The sequence below is a fragment of the Nanorana parkeri genome, unplaced genomic scaffold, assembly GCF_000935625.1.
Source record: "Nanorana parkeri isolate BGI_ZX_2015 unplaced genomic scaffold, ASM93562v1 scaffold1037, whole genome shotgun sequence".
In the NCBI taxonomy this organism is placed as follows: Eukaryota; Metazoa; Chordata; class Amphibia; order Anura; family Dicroglossidae; genus Nanorana; species Nanorana parkeri.
Genome location: NW_017307305.1, coordinates 339,075 through 355,923, shown reverse-complemented (window position 1 = coordinate 355,923; position 16,849 = coordinate 339,075). Strand labels below are relative to the sequence as shown.

At 44.1% G+C, this 16,849-nt stretch overlaps 1 protein-coding gene across 1 annotated transcript in view; it reads left to right on the top strand.

The window, feature by feature from the left end:
• The window catches only part of SCNN1A (sodium channel epithelial 1 alpha subunit), an 82,870-nt gene that overhangs the window by 60,871 nt on the left and 5,150 nt on the right, over positions 1 to 16,849 (top strand). Inside the window, exons 9-12 of the mRNA XM_018567372.1 lie at positions 704 to 782; positions 7,651 to 7,708; positions 10,298 to 10,341; positions 11,855 to 11,930. Coding sequence (XP_018422874.1) covers positions 704 to 782; positions 7,651 to 7,708; positions 10,298 to 10,341; positions 11,855 to 11,930 — 257 coding nt within the window. The remainder of the gene's footprint in view (positions 1 to 703; positions 783 to 7,650; positions 7,709 to 10,297; positions 10,342 to 11,854; positions 11,931 to 16,849) is intronic.

Below are 16,849 nucleotides of genomic sequence, written 5' to 3'. Positions count from 1 at the left end.
CCCCCCCCCTGAAAAGTCGGGCACTCCGTCATGGACATAGAGCCCAACAGCTGCACGAAAGAGGAGGGGACCTGGCTACCTTCTCCTGCATGATGTCTCTTTGCCGGTGTCCATCACCATTATCTATCTATCTATCTATCTATCTATCTATCTATCTATCGATCTATCGATCTATCTATCGATCTATCTATCATTTATCTATCTATCTATCTCTATCTATCTATCTATCTATCTATCTATCTATCTATCATTTATCTATCTATCTATCGATCTATCTATCATTTATCTATCTATCTATCTATCTATCTATCTATCTATCTATCTATCTATCTATCTATCATTTGTCCATCTATCTATCATTTATCTATCTATCTATCTATCTATCTATCTATCTATCTATCTATCTATCTATCTCTCTATCTATCGATCTATCTATCATTTATCTATCTATCGTTTATCCATCTATCTATCTATCATTTATCTATCTATCTATCTATCTATCTATCTATCTATCTATCTATCTATCTATCTATCTATCATTTATCTATCTATCTATCTATCTATCTATCTATCTATCATTTATCTATCTTATCTCATATACATCTAGCTGATCTTTTTTTCATATCTGCAGAAAAAAAACAAATGAACCTGCTATACATAATGAATGTCCTTCAAATCTCATATATTGTTCTTTTCTTTACAGGTCACTGTTACTACAGACTCAGTAAGGAATTTAATTTAGACGATTTGGGCTGTTTTACCAAATGTCGCAAACCTTGCCTGTAAGTACCCCGGTACTGAGAGTTTACATGTATTTTGTGGTGCAAATGTGTTCTTATTCCTCCAGAAAAACATTAACCAGTGTTTCCCAAGGCTTCGGCCGTGTGCCATTGGTGGTACGTACCCCTCACAGCAAGTGGCAAATTGCAGGAGTCGGTGCTTAAAGGGGAACTCCAGGAATGTAAAAAGTTAACCCTTGCAGCGGGGCTACCCCCTCGCTGAAAGGGTTAAAGTGACATTAAACCCTCAGATTTTTTAACATAAAACAATACTGTAATGTGTGCCTTCCTGTAATCCATGGTTGTTTCCCTTCTCTTTGCTGCTCTTCCTTTTAAATCTGTATCTGTTCTCATGCTCTGCAGAACTTCTGTTTTGCAGCAGACTGCCTTGTCTCAGGAATGGATACACGGTGTCTGTGTGTAGGTTTGTATAGGTTTGTAACCTGAGCCAGCACTACAGGAAGAGGCCCTGAGCTGAAAAGGGAAGTTCTCCCCAAGCATGAGAAGATATGAGGATTTAAAAGGAAGAGCAGCAAAGAGAAGGGAAACTACCATGGATTACAGTAAGGCGCACATTACAGTATTGGGTTATGTTAAAAAAATCTGAGGGTTTAATGTCACTTTAACTGCTCGTTTTAGGGTGGCTCGATTAAAAAAAATATATACTCACTTGATCCCGCCTGGCTTCTGTACGTACCCCTCACAGCAAGTGGCAAATTGCAGGAGTCGGTGCTTAAAGGGGAACTCCAGGAATGTAAAAAGTTAACCCTTGCAGCGGGGCTACCCCCTCGCTGAAAGGGTTAAAGTGACATTAAACCCTCAGATTTTTTAACATAAAACAATACTGTAATGTGTGCCTTCCTGTAATCCATGGTTGTTTCCCTTCTCTTTGCTGCTCTTCCTTTTAAATCTGTATCTGTTCTCATGCTCTGCAGAACTTCTGTTTTGCAGCAGACTGCCTTGTCTCAGGAATGGATACACGGTGTCTGTGTGTAGGTTTGTATAGGTTTGTAACCTGAGCCAGCACTACAGGAAGAGGCCCTGAGCTGAAAAGGGAAGTTCTCCCCAAGCATGAGAAGATATGAGGATTTAAAAGGAAGAGCAGCAAAGAGAAGGGAAACTACCATGGATTACAGTAAGGCGCACATTACAGTATTGGGTTATGTTAAAAAAATCTGAGGGTTTAATGTCACTTTAACTGCTCGTTTTAGGGTGGCTCGATTAAAAAAAATATATACTCACTTGATCCCGCCTGGCTTCTAGACTGCTTCCCGCAGCCTCTTCTTCCCCGGGCTCCGGCAGTCTAAGCCCCGCTGACGTCATCATATCTAATGCAGGTCCATTACACATCCAAGGACACTGTCCAAGGACACTGAGAGACATACCACAGAGAGGTGAGAATTCACCGCTGCAAGGCCGAGGATCAGGTCGGTATATGCTCTTTATTCCGGCCCCTAGACCACTAGTTAATCCCTGCAGTGCTGGGGTAGCCCCACTGCAAGGGTTAACTTTTCACACACCTGGAGGTCTTCTTTAAAAATTCAACTCCACTCATAACTAATATTGAGACCTCTGAGGGCCACCGGTACGTTGAACCACCTGTGGACTTCCTCTATAGCTGGATACCTCAATGATAACATTTTCTCGCACTTCTTTGTGTTCTTTCCCTCAAGGCCACAGCAAGGGAGTCATTATCTCGCAGCTCGATTCTCCAAATATTTATGGTACACGACATCTTCCCGGGTTCCCACGCATTGAAAGTTTGCGCACACAGGCTTTTGTTTGCTTCAGAACTGTTTTTCTTTTCATACAAGTCAATGGAAATGCAAAATCAGCTCGATATAGCTGCTTCAAGCAGAACTCCAGGTACAAATTGTATTAACCCTTGCAGTGGGGCTACCCCGGCACTGCAATGGTTAACTGCTTGCAATGGATAACTGCAAAAACGTTATACTCACATGATCCTCGGAGCTGGCCAGCGGTCACAGCACTCCCTGCCTCCTTCTCCTCCTCCGCAGTGGTATGTCCCTCAGGGTCCTCACGTCCTATACAGTGCACAGAACATGATGACTTTCGGGACCCTAGACCGCTGCAGCAGAGGGGGAGCAAGGCAGGAGGGACCGATCTAAGAGTTGGCTGGCTCCGAGGATTTGGCGAGTATAACTTTTTGATTTTCCTCCCTAGACACAAACAAACACTTAATCCTTGCAGTGCGGGGGTAGCCCCACTGCAAGGGTTAGTAACATTTGTGCCCGGAGATCTGCTTTAACTGCTTTCAGCTCTCGTACCCGGACACCACCTATTGGATCCATTATCACATGTTCAATACGGACCTGTTTATATGGTGATAACGTTGTCATTACGTAAGATAACAAACGAATACATCAACGTGCATCTCTACATTGCACATTCACATCAGTCCCTGCCCTCAAGGAGCTTACAATCTAAGGTCCCTATCTCACATGCATACTTACAAGGGCCAATTTAGAGAGGAGCCAAATAACCTTCCAGCGTGTCTTTGGACTGTGGGAGGAAACCAGAGTACCCAGAGGAAACCCGCCCCACTAGCGATCCCCCATCACCACCTGGCGGCCCCCCAGAGTGAAACCACCTAAGGCAACTTACTCAGGCTGCATTATTATAGGAACAGCCCTGTCCTTGTGGGTGCAGAATGGGATATTTTTTCTAATGTCACACCTACACCAGCTTGTGCTATATTTTCTAATAGCAGGTTTTATGTTTAGGTTCAGGTTTTATGTTTAGGTTCAGGTTGAGCATATGAGGAAAAAATGGTAGACAGAAGCTATCGCCTTGAGTGAGCTCCACCGATCAGTAGAGCCAGAATTAGGACATAGTTAGAGGAATATTCAAATCTTGATTCCTTATTTGTCCTTTGTGCTTGATGATCCTTATCGGTCATTTAATAAGATGGGTGGCCCTTCTAATAAATAGGGAGATTCCCATGAGGCATTGCAAGACTGACAGTTACAGGCATGACTCCCAGAGGCAGAGGCATGTTGGGAATTTGTTGACCAGAGTTGCCCGCCCCTGCTCTCGAGGGGCAATGTCCCTTGATTTTTATAACCTTGAGTCATTTATTATTTTCCACTGGAGTCTTTATCATATAAGATCCTGGACCAAATTTTGTATTAGTTTCTATTTCGCATCAGGTCGGTGACACCGTCGCAAAGGAAATTGGGCGCATAGATTTCCCAACATACAGACACATCTACTGTTCTACGCAACTTCCCAACCTCACATGACTACCACATATTTCAAGAAGTTGTTGCAAGTTTATATTCGTTTCTTCCCATTTTTTTGTGACCTTTATGATCTGCCCAATGCTGTGAAATGTGAAGAAAAGCAGAAGCTTGTAAAAATTTGAGTGGCTCTAAAGCAAAATATTTTTCTACTTTTTAGATAGAATGGGGTGGATTAAAACCCTTAGTCATGTTGTTATTACTGTCTGCGGCCCCATTGGGGAGAATCACCCTCTACCATTGTCAACAAAAGGGAAAAAGAAGGGAAATCCACATACAGTATTTACAGTTGTTACTGATGACAACTGCCCAACTGGGATTCCCCTACACTTAAAGTGATATTAAAGTCAAAAGGTTTTAAAGTTATTACTTACAATGGATGCTGCTTCTTGATGTTTCAGAGTTTTAGCTTCTTGTAGAATCAGCTGGTCCCCTGAGCACTGGCCCTGATATCCTGTTTTAGGGTGGTTCCTTTCCCTTGCAGGGTCCTATGGAGCCACTCTTGTGTGTGTTAGTAAGCTGTGTGTGTCTCTACAAACACACAGACACAACAAGCCAATCAGTCCCCTGCTCCCCGCTATCCGCTCCTCCTTCCTCCCTTCTCCAAGTTAGTAGATGGACAGCTGCTGGAGACATTGCTCTGTCCTTTGTGATCTTGTGCTACAAAGGATATTCAGGGAAGCTAAGCTGAGAGAGTTGAAGCAGCTCTGTGGAAATACTACGACTAGGAATGCACCGATAACAATACTAGTATTGGTATCGGTGCCGATACCAAGTATTTGGGCGAGTAGTCGTACTCGCCCAAATGCTCCAATACCTTTCCCGATATTGGAACTTCCAGTCAGAGGAACATTTCCTCTGAACGGCAGTCCTGCGAGGGAACATGGAGCCGGGAAGCTGAGTATGTGTTCGCTCACTTCCAAATCTATTGAGCCGACCTGTGACAGTTTCATTGTCGCACGTCGGCTCAAACTATGAGGATAAGTGATTTTCACTCCCCTCATAGTTCTCCTTTAAATAGGATATGCTTTACAATATTCATATAAATGTCTGACTTTTTTCATGACTGAGGGCCCTGTGCATAAAAAGCCAGCTTCATGGTTTGATGACTTTGGTTTGGAGGAACTCGAGTGTCCTCTACAGACCTCAACCCTACTGAACACCTTTGTGATGAATTGGAATGCCTATGGTGAGCCAAGTCTACCCATCCAACATCAATACCTGACCTCACACATGTTCTTTTGTCTGAACGGGCACAAATTCCCAGAGACACATTCCAAAATCTTGTGGAAAGTCTTCCCAGAAGGGTGGAGGCTGGCAGGGCCGCGCTGTAAGAAAACATAATTTATAATACCGATGGTGGAAACAAAACTAATATGTATTTGTAGATTTATCAGATCTTCTTCATCTTTTGATACATGAAAGATCATGGTATAAATTCCTTAAGTATCAAAAAATCCTTTTATTCTTCCTATAACAAGGCCTCATGGAAATTTTTTACTGCCGGCAATTTGCCAGGAAATTAATCTGCTTTTCATAGCTTCTTGCCTAAGCGTGTCAGTATTTCCTCACTTACGGTGATTCATCCTTAATTTACCAACCTCACATCTGCCAGCTCTCCGGGCTGGCCCCTTGCCTTCCCCCCTTGCACGTGATTATGTGTGCCTAAGGCCAAATATTATACATTACAGCTAAAGCTCCTTTTTTCTTCTTAAATGTCCCAGGGATAATTCCTGAGGTTCAGTATAAATTATTGCACATGACAATTTTAAAGTCTTTGCGGTCTTCTTTTTACATTTCCTTCACCTAATTTGCTCCTTTGCTATCAGAAGCCAATTGTTTACAGGGGTCAGTAGCTCAAGATGACATTCCCAGCTCTCGGTACATTGAGAAATTTACACTTTCCAACCATATTTTTTCTCCCTTCTCTTCTGCTAGAACCTCCACCTCCCTCCAGTTTTATTGTTTTATCAGCCTAGTGAGGTTCTCTTTCTGCCTGTGTATTTTATTCTTTGCAGTTATATATATATTTTTTATTGCTCTGCTGCATCCTGTGCATGCCTTACTCATACACATCGTATATAGACATATGTGACTCCTTTATGTACCTCCGTAACAGGTTTGCCTCCATTTCTGCTCTCACATACGCAGATGTTTTATAATGCGTGTTGTATTGTACTGTTGAAATGTCAATAAAAATGTATATGCTTAAAAAAAAAGATGACATTCCAACCAGGGTCGGATTTACTCTCTCTGCTGCCCCTAGGCCAGGTTCCTCAATGTGCCCCCCCCCCCCCCATGGAGAATGGCAGACCTGCAGCATGCATACAAGTGATCTTGGAGACATCACTTGTACAAAACAATCGGCTGGTTCCCCACTGTACATTTAGTTCTGCTTGCCCAAAGCAGGGCTAAATGTAGAAAACAACTATGCGCCCAGAACTACATGTCCTGGGCATCGGGAGATAGGAATTCCACACCCCTGCTGCCCCTCTACTCCCTGCTGCCCCAAGGCTGGGCCTCGGTTGGCCTTGTGGGAAATCCGGCCCTGATTCCAACTCAAAGGAGTGGAGTGTCTCCTCCATTATTGGTCCAAAGTTTCAGTCAGACACAAACTGCCTTTAAATTGTATGTACAGAAGTGTATGTACTCCGGTTAAAGTGTATGTACTCCAGTTTCCTCCCACACTCGAAAGCCATGTTGAAAGGTTAATTGGCTCCTGTCTAAATCGGCCCTGTATGCATGTGAGATAGGGACCTTAGACTGTAAGCTCCTCAAGGGCAGGGGGTGATGTGAATGTGCCACTATGTAAAGCTCTGTGTAAAATTGTCAGTGCTATATACTGTAGATAACAATAATAAATAAATAAGGTGCAGCATCAACCAAGAGGAATTACATTTGTGAACAAATTAAGTTAACTGGTATCGGGGCAGACAGGGCCGATTCGAAGCTCTGGTGGGCCCTGGGCAAAAAATATAATAGTGGGGCCCCCTCTTCCTCCCCCCTCCCTCTCCCTTACCTCCCACCTAAATAGGTCACACAACATGGGTGATCCGGAGTCGTGGTCACAGCAGTGCAGCACCATCACGGAGGGTAAAAATAATAAAAAATTCCCTCTTCATGTGGGCCCCTAGACAGGGGGCCCTGGGCAAATGTCCACTGAGGCTGGTGTCAATAGAGTGTATATTCTGTAACGCTCCGTGGAATGCGTCTACAATTATAAAGCAGAAACTATACTGGTTATCTCCTTCTGTGTTTAGCATATCATCAATGATATGCTAACTCTGTAACTAGTTAAATTTTTAAATCCTTCCTCCTTCAGTGGCGTCACTCACCGGATACGGTGCTGGAAAACTTCCATCATGGTCTCTAATGTGTTCTTAACACACTTCCTGTTGAGAACATCAATCAAACCAATTTCCCACAAACCTCTTTATCAACTGGCTTGTAGCCTTTGCATTGTTTCATTTCCTAATAGTTCTGAATGTGAATAAAAATCTGATGCTGCCTAAGAATGAGGTCCAGTTTTTGTTATGTATCCATGGCCACAAAATGGACGTTTGTGCTACATGTTTTTACAATGTCTTAAATCTTAAATACTTTGCTCGCAGGGTGACCGACTACATTCTGAACGCCGGATATTCTCGATGGCCAACTAAAGTCAGCGAGGTAGGTCATGCAAAAGGAGGGAAAAAATGAGCTCAGCAGTATTTATGGCTTGACCCGTTCCAACAGTGAAGGTGTCATCTTCACACAGCCAGACTCTTCTGTTTTGTCATTTCTGCAGAATCTAGAAAGACAGAACTGGGACATTGTGGTGGAGATGTCTCACCATTTGGCATTTACAAGAAATATCCTGTAAGTCAGTATTTGGTGAATCCGTGCAAAGTTTGAAAGATTCATTTTGAGGAGAGACGGCCTTTAAACAGACTCTGTAACTGGTGGGGACAGGGGATCAAACTGTGGCGTACCTTCCAAACCTTCCCATTATGGATGAATCATAGGCTATTATAACCGGCAAAGCTTCATAACTTCTTGATTCCCTTTCCTGCTTCTTGTACTCTATTGGCCAGTGAGGTTCCCAATCATAGTGATCCTATGCTGAGTGATGATGTGATGCTAAGTGGCAAGCTTTAACACTATCCGGAGGTGGCAGAGCTTGGCCAGTTCAATTGGCCAACCACTTGGCCATGGCAACAAGGTTTGGGCTGCTGCTGTTGATATATGTGCACCTTTAGGTCCCTGAACCTTATTCCTCCAGCATGTTGCCCCCCTTCTGCCTAGAGATGGAGTCTCTTTGAAGTCCATTTGAATATACATTAATCACCAGCACACACGTCACCATGTCATCCTGATGAGATGAAGGGGCCCTGTGTGACCCCAAAATGTTGATGGTATCTGAGACACAATGTGACAATTAATAAAAGCAAGGAAGAATGAAGGTCTTCTTCTGTGTGTGTGCTGGTGATTAAAGTATCTTCACTTGGATGTTCTGCATGGTGCCATCCTTGTTAACACTATAAGCACCACCATCTCCTTAAGGACATATCGCTGCATGGAGTGCAGTTGATCTGTAGCATCTTTGAAGTCCATCTCTCCCTAAAATGAATAGTTACACTTTGCGTGGCTTCAACAAATGCTAACCTAAATCTCTTGGGAAAGCCATGGTGAGATTTACCAGAATGTATCACCATTTCCAGTTCTGTCTGAGCTCCAGTGCTGCAATCTCTGTTTGGAAATGTTCTTTTGCTAGTGCCTGCAAAGGTTTTCCTCTTCGGCCATCTATAGAGAGGAAATACTGAGTATTCTAGTCAGTTCTTTTTCTACAATAGTGAGATCATCTGATAAACAGTAATATATGAAACATTTAATCTTGTTAGGTTGTTGACCCTGGAACAATTGATGTTGTCTGTGTGGTTTCCTTGTATTAATAAAGCGCTCGGTGCCAACAACATTGCTAATATCAACCCGGGAGCTTCACAATAATATTTCCATGCATGAATAGGTGCAGTACTTTGAGTAGAGGGTCAAAGGTAGCTTCCTCCTACCTAAAGGTCTTCCTAGTATAAATAGTGTTGAGGCCCCCTGCTTTGCTGCTGTTGGTTCAGAAATGCATTACACAAATTGCAGCTTTGTCAAGAACTTGTCTTTTAGATAACAGCTGAAGTTTTGTCACCCCTATTCAGTTTTCAAGCCAGGTTGCAGAGCCGTAGCTAGCTCCTTTTGCGTCTGAGGCAAGGACAAACCCCCACCCCCCACAACAGGCATGTGATGTCACCCAGCACCGCGCACATGCGGCGTCATGCGCCCCGCCTCCAGAATTTTTTTTATTATTTTTGGAAAGTACAGAGGCTTTTCATTCATTCAGAAAATATTTATTATCAAGCAGTTTCTGAATGGGGAGAAGCCTCTGTATAGAGTGCTACTACCTATTGGGAAACTCATGAATGAACAGGAAGTGATGTAAAGCACTTCCTGTTCATTTATAACTGGGGACAAATAGTACTGCTGATTGCTCCAGTGTTTGCTCTGCACAGAGAGGATCGGTACATATCACTGATATGCACCGATCCTTCGCTGCTCGGCCACGCACAGAGGGGCGGCACAGACTTCAGCTTTTCCTCTGGATCCCCGCTGCTCTCCCCCGCCTGTATGGGCAGAGGCAGCGGGGAACCGAGGAAAAGTGAAGGAGGAGAGAGCCATCGGCTGTCAGATCCTGGCCGAGCGGCTCTCTCTCCTCACAGAGCAGAACTCCCCAAATGGGACACCAACATCAGTGAAAACATTTTAACCATTCCACACTATGCAAATAAAAAAAGAAAAACAATTTGGCAGCACTTCCACTTTATCTTTTAAAGCATCAGTCCACCTAAGGGTCCTTGTTCACCTTGGGATAGATGTTGTAATATTAAACCTCATGGTTTCTTGTATAGTGCCTCACTGGAACTTTATTGGTGATATCGTAGTGCTAGGTTCCCGGTTCCACACTCCTGCTGTGCCCGATATGGAAGGCTCCTGCCATGTCTGTTGGGTTTTCCATTTATTTCCAATATGGAGAATACAAATGGAGAAGTGGGGACATCCAAAGGTGGTACGGAACAGCTCAAATTCAAAGTAGGCAGGATCCAGGAATCATGGCAGGGAGAAGTTGTCATTGAGGTCATCAAGAGTTGAAAGAAGCTAAGCTATACGTCTTGTGGGTGCACGGGCCTTTATCGTACAGTTACATTGTATATAACACATTGTTTTTCATTACAGGACTGGGTGTTTCACACATTGTCCCAAACCAACCAGACTGAAAGGTGAGAACATGTTTTTATCTATTTGTATCTATTTCCCTTCTCCTACCTCAGAGACGCAGTCTAGTTTTGGGTAGATGGTTATTAAATCACTCTGCAACCTTTAAAGTTTGTCTCTAGGCAAAGCTTTTTTATTTAGTTTTGGATAGGGAGCAATGTTAGACTCTCTGTCAAGTTTTCATTACTCCAAAGAGATACATCTAAGAGGCATTGGGACTTCAATATTTATTCATAAAGAACAGTAAAGGTGAACGGCGGTCATTTGGAAAGCTCACTGGCTTTGGTTAGGTGACTCAAATGCAGGGCCAGATTTCCCACCAGGACAACCAAGGCCCGGCCTCGGGGCAGCAGGGAGTAGAGGAGCAGCAGGGGTGTGGAATTTCTATCTCCCGATGCCCGGGACATGCAGTTCCGGTCGCCTAGTTGCTTATGCAGACTGCAGGTCTGCCATTCTCCATGGGGAGGGGGGGGGGTTGGTGGGTAGGGGGGCACATTGAGGAACCTGGCCTTGGGGCAGCAGAGAGATAAAATCCGGCCCTGCTCGCATGGAAACAGTTTTACCCTCCAATGAGTTCCAGTGATTTATGAATCATTAAAGCTGTTTTGGACTCCCTTATGGGTTTGGCCTTGTGCTCCTTTTTTTGGTTTATGCTTTGAGTGAAGTTTTCATTGCTGTCTGTGTCCCTGTTAGGTAGATTGACCGCTCTGTTTGTACAGGTGACCCTTGTCGTTGAGAAACAAAGTGATGGGAAATCCAATTTTTCCAGTGTAGCTGGAATTCAGCTTTGAAGTAAGCCTGTTATAAGAAAATAACTGTATGAGGATAATGATCATATTTTGTGAGTCATTGTCCAGTAGCAAGTTTGCAGATAGGAAAAGTTGATTTAAAGTGAGAACTCCTGATTCTTTCTCAGTGATTCAGGGTAGTGAAACCACAGCCTCAGCATGATTTCCTGAAAGCTATCCGGAGGGGTCAGTAATGGAACCATCCAAGCTTCCTATATGTTCCTAGAGATAAGACTTTTTCTGTACACCTTGGGGCCATATATAGGTAACGTGGTCATCCAGTTACAAACAATCCAACCAAAGCACAGTCATTTTGTTCCTGACTAGCCCACACAAATGTAACCAATTGTTCACACCATAAAGTGCACCATCAGTATTTGCCAGTTATGTATCATGATGCTATTCAGAGGATAGGAATGATTTGACTTGTTTGTATGTACATTTGGCAATCCAATGTGATGGTACTTCACCCATGCTCATACCTTGACCCTTATATGTCCGCTAAAAGACACACATTCCCACCCCATCTGATTTTTCATGTGGCAGCACATTCTCAAGGACATCAGAAATAATTGGTCACATCCCATCATCCGACCATTTATTGGATGTGTGGTGCTAGGTTCTCCATCTTCCAGTTGAGATAGGAACACGACTTTCAATTGTTTGGCTGAATATCCCCAATGTATGCAATGTAATCAGATCCTAATCCAATTGAATTTGGTGTTTGCAGGAACATGGTTGCAAAACTCAACATCTACTTTCAAGAGATGAATTATAAAACCGTCCAGGAATCGCCGACAATTAACGTAAGTTTGGATGTGAACCTCTTCCTGCTAAAGTATTGACTTGTTAGTGAGAAGATTTCTATATTAATATGATAATGTGCGGTAAAAGAAATACAGTTCCAAGCTGGCCACACATTGGCCAAAATTTGACCAGTCCTGCTGACTCAGCCAAAATCTGTCCAGTGAGTTGCCTCCTCCGGACTTTCCCCGTTCAACACAAGTCAATTTTTTGTCATAGGAGCCGGTCTAAAAAAATCTCGGCTCAACCGTAACTGCAGCCAATGAGCTGCAGTCAGTGTTTGGGCATTCTAACAGAGGCTGAAGGTAGGGCTAGCCTTACTGTATGAAACTTAAAGCAGAAGTAAACTCAATTTTTAAACTTTCTCCCTTCAGCAAGCTTATTATATGTATTCCTCGTAGACAGCAATCAAATCCTACAAAGTTTTCCGCTTCCAAAGATATTTCTGTAATATTTTGTCGTGACATCACTCGCACATGCGCATTGTAACACTAATTCCAAGTATACCAGCAGCTGTGCCAAGATCCACAAAGCGCCTTGCTGGGATGAAGTGAGGACTTTGTTCTGAGATAGGCCGTCTCAGCTCCTTCATGTGACTAGCTCATCCTTTCTCAACCAGGTTGGGGTGCCTTCTGGCTTCCTCAGGAGTGACTTGAAATTGTTGCACATTGTCATGCCTTTTCATGGTACAAGCAGGGCTCTGATCTGAAGGGGTTCCTAAAGTGAAGGGGGGGGCTCTAATATGAAAGGGGGACTCTGATGTAAAGGGGGGATTCTGGTCTGAAGAGGGGCTCTGATGTAAAGGGGACAACAACAAAAAGTTTCCCAGCATACTCACCAGCCAGCCTGCAAAAAAACAGGGTCTAACTACTACAGTTAAAAACAAAGACCTTAGTTGCACGTCTTCGGCAGAATATGTGAAAGCCGCACTGCCTCGTCAAGGCCCCGCTGTGTAGTGTGGTCCTAACTTCTGCGAGCCCCCATTTTGTAGCATATATAGCAAAGGATGAATTGGGTGGAGGTTCGCCAGGAGGCAGCCCAACCTCCTTAAAGGCACAGGGACACACAAGGAACCCTGCACATAACAACGGCAGCTGAAGCCCCCAGTGTGTCACTGCACCACATACAAGCAAAACACCTGGAGCGGTCGTCTTATTAACGCGTGCCGACGGCCATCATGGTGATGGATGGCGGCAGAGAGAGGAGGGGCTGTTCACCTGGCGAGATGAGGTATGCCGCTGGTTCCCCTCCTCTCTCCTGACACTGTCGGGCTCTCGGACCAGAGTGCCGGACTTTTCATAGGGGGTGACATTTTGGTGTCACCCCTCCAATGGTGGCACCCGTTAGAGGCTGCCACAATTGATAAAAGGTTGGGAAACGCTGGACTACCAGCACTATGGCAAGAATGGATTAAAAGCAATACTTGGTTCCAGTGGAAGCAGGTAGCACATGCGCAATGCCAACTAGCCATCAAGGGCAAGTCATCAAGAGGCTAAAGCGGGACTCACTCTGATATCGGTGGGAGGTGAGTATTTCCAGAATTGAGTCAAGATGGTGCAAGCTTTAGTGTCTGAAGGGGGGTTGCATGGTACCAATAAAAAGAAAAGTTCAGAAAAGGATTATTAGATTCTAGTATGTTCCATTGTATTTTAGTGCAGATTTCATATGTTTTTGTGATGGTAAGGGAGGGTTTACTTTAAAGTGTGAACTCTCCCAAGGATTCAATGGAGATTATACAACGTATGAGCAGGCCAGGCCAGCAACAAGCTGCATAGCCCATACCCCGCTGGATCAGGGACAGCGGGTAAAATACTGGGAAGGGTAGGCGGTGGCGCTACAGTAACTTTAAACGATCCTTTCTGCGGGTACAACTAATCCTATAGTATGATTTACATGGGTTTGAAAGTCAACTTCCTTCAAAGTTATTAAAATACAAAGTAATTCTGTGCACAGATTTTCCATATGAACCTTGATAGAGGACAGAGTGTGATGTAATATGCAGCAACTCATAGCACCCAGTCATAGACTACCCACTCCAAGGAGCTGAAAATCCTGTTACTATGTAACATTGATGACACTGAAATGTTACATTATCTCTCAGCATCACATCTTACTCCCTGGCTGTTTCATGCTCCACAATGTCTATCTCTTGTCTAGTCTTTGATGTCCTCTCGCTTCCTTTAAAGCAGAACTCCAGTTTTAAAATGATTTACAAAAGATGTAAAAACAAAAATGCAGCTCTCACTGCAGTACTGGCCTCATCTCCAACCTCGTGCCCCACAGAAAGTCCACTCCACTGCCGGCCGCTGCTCCTCTTCAGGGTTGAATGACATTCAGCATCATTCGACCCACCTAATGTGAGCCTAGGCTGTTATGGGCATGCCCCCTCAGCCGGGGGTTTACAATACAGTCTTACAGAGAGCAGTACTCATGTCATGACGTCAGCACTGCTCCCTTCTATATTGAGGAGCAACTACTACCGACGAAGAGTAAGGCAGTCATGGGCCAGAAGACTTCTGGATTTAAGGTATTGCTGGTCAGTGGCTGGTTGTAACAATAAGCCCTCCAGCATTACTGGTCGGTGGCTGGCTGTAACAATAACCCCCCAGCATACGTGATCAGTGGCTGGCTTTAACAATAACCGTCCAGCATTGCTGGTCAGTGGCTGGTTGTAGCAATAATCCTTCCAGCATTGCTGGTCAGTGGCTGGCTTTAACAATAACCCATCCAGCATTGGTGGTCAGTGGCTGGCTTTAACAATAACCCCTCCAGCATTGGTGGTCAGTGGCTTCCTGTAACTATAACCCTTCTATAATTGGTGGTCAGTGGTTGGCTGTTACAATAACCCCTCCAGCCTTAGTGGTCAGTGGATGACTTTAGCAATACACTCCTCCTCCCCCAGCACTGGTGGTCAGTTCAACTGTTGGGTGGAGATCTTTCTACCTTACAGTTCTGGCTTCATCCAGTGCCAGGTGCTGGAACACAGAGAGCTGTACCTGGACACCCTCTAAGTGGTGGTATCCCATGCAGACACCCCTTCCTCTAGGTACACCATACACCACTGGGTAGCTCCCTTTTTTTTTTTTTTTTGAAAGGAGGTTTTGGTTTAAGAACGCCTGTCAGGAGAGTAAAATGGAGGCTGAAATTTCCTTCTAAAAATACCGGTCGTCTTGTTGTCATTCTGATCCTGTGGCTTCAACAATTTCAGTATTTCAAAGTATGCAGATGAGGACTTCTGACTTTCCTGATCTGCATGCTGCGCTAAAAAGTTACAGTAGGTTTAAAAAAGGTAAACCTTCCGCTTTTTATTTACATTTTTTTTAAATGTAGCGACGTCCTTAATTTGCATGGCATTGCTTAATGTAACATGAGGAAGGGAGACGGTGCAGAGAAACCAGGAAGAATACGGCTTAGAGGCAAGATCAGGTCAGGGACAGAACAGCTTGGGTGGGGGTTGGGAGAGGCTTGGGTAATAAGATTTATAAGGTAGATGTGATTTGCATATACTCGTACATGAACTTGGTGTGCCGTTGTTAGGCAGGTATAACCTGTTTCCTCTCCATGTACCAAATGTTCTCAGTGCTTAACATATAGCTCCTTCAGCAAGAAGCTTTGGGGGAGCGCATATGAGTAGAATAGGTTTGGGGCGATGCCCTTTGCCTTGTAGGAGCACAGTGACACTGTCTCTTTAAGAGGCAAGAACAAGACATAACTGAGGACCCTTCAAATCATCTCATTCGTGTCTTAAACCCCGCAGCTTGTCCAAAACTCTGACGTGGATGGTACAGAAGAGAGGAACCGTGGGCAGATCTTTATATCATAAGCTGGAGTTTTTCGATTATCTTATGCAATCAGCCTGTGGTCTGCTGTCAGCTCTCTGAATAACCATCTCTGTGACCACAAGTTACATTGCAGGGCTCACAGTATGAACTGATGATCTGCAGCTAGTGGGTGACTTGCACACTTTTCGCACTCTCCCCCCCCCGGTGGTTTTACCGCGCTGTGGGAGCATGTGATATGAGTTTCCACTCGTCATTTATAGAACGGCGAGCAGCCTTATAAAACCGTTTTGTGAGCTGAAAACTCTATTAAGGCCTCGGCAAAAGAACTGTCTTGCTTAAAGGGGTTTTCCAGCTGCAGGTGGCTTGAATGTCAGACACTGAGAATTGTGTTTTTACAGTAAAATGGACATTTAACTGTGCAGCCTTACCATTGAGGGATGGGTGTGTGTGCTGTTATTCACTTGTGCTTTCTCCCGGAGAAACACAGTATCAGCATAGAATCAGGCTAGCAATGAGGCTGTCCGCTCACCAGGGCCACACCTGACACCCCGTCTGGGATGCTGGAGGGGCTACAACTGTAAGTTAACTAGTCCTACAGTTTTCTCTCATGTAATCCTATTAGCACATTTGTGATGTGATAGTATCCTCAGTGTATATTATTAATGCTGAGCTCAGGCAGAAAAGCTTTAGAAACAGAGTCGAATTATTTTGCCCCCCATTGGTAAAATGTATACTCACTTCCTGTTAATGGCAACCAGATGGCGGGGATGGCAGGGTTTTAATTTTTTAAACCCTTTTTTTCATTTAATTTTGTCTTTATTGTTTTATTTTTTTTTATATATTTCTTTACTTTTAATTTTTTTTAATTTTTATTTACTTATTTACATTTTTCTTTACTGCTTTGCAGGTTTTCTTTACCTCTCCCCACTCGGGGGTCTCTCCTAAGGACAGCCATCACCAAGTACTTGGTGCACCGGCTTCAGCAGGTCCCTAAGGATCAGGGTCCATCTGGCTTTGGCTAGGTGGACCATGGTTGCCTTGCCTGTGTCAGGAGCCTTGTGACCTGGTAGGTTCAGAGAATGGTGGCCCTTCCTCATCGGAGGAGGTCCAGAAGCACCCTCGTGTACTTTTTTTTTTTT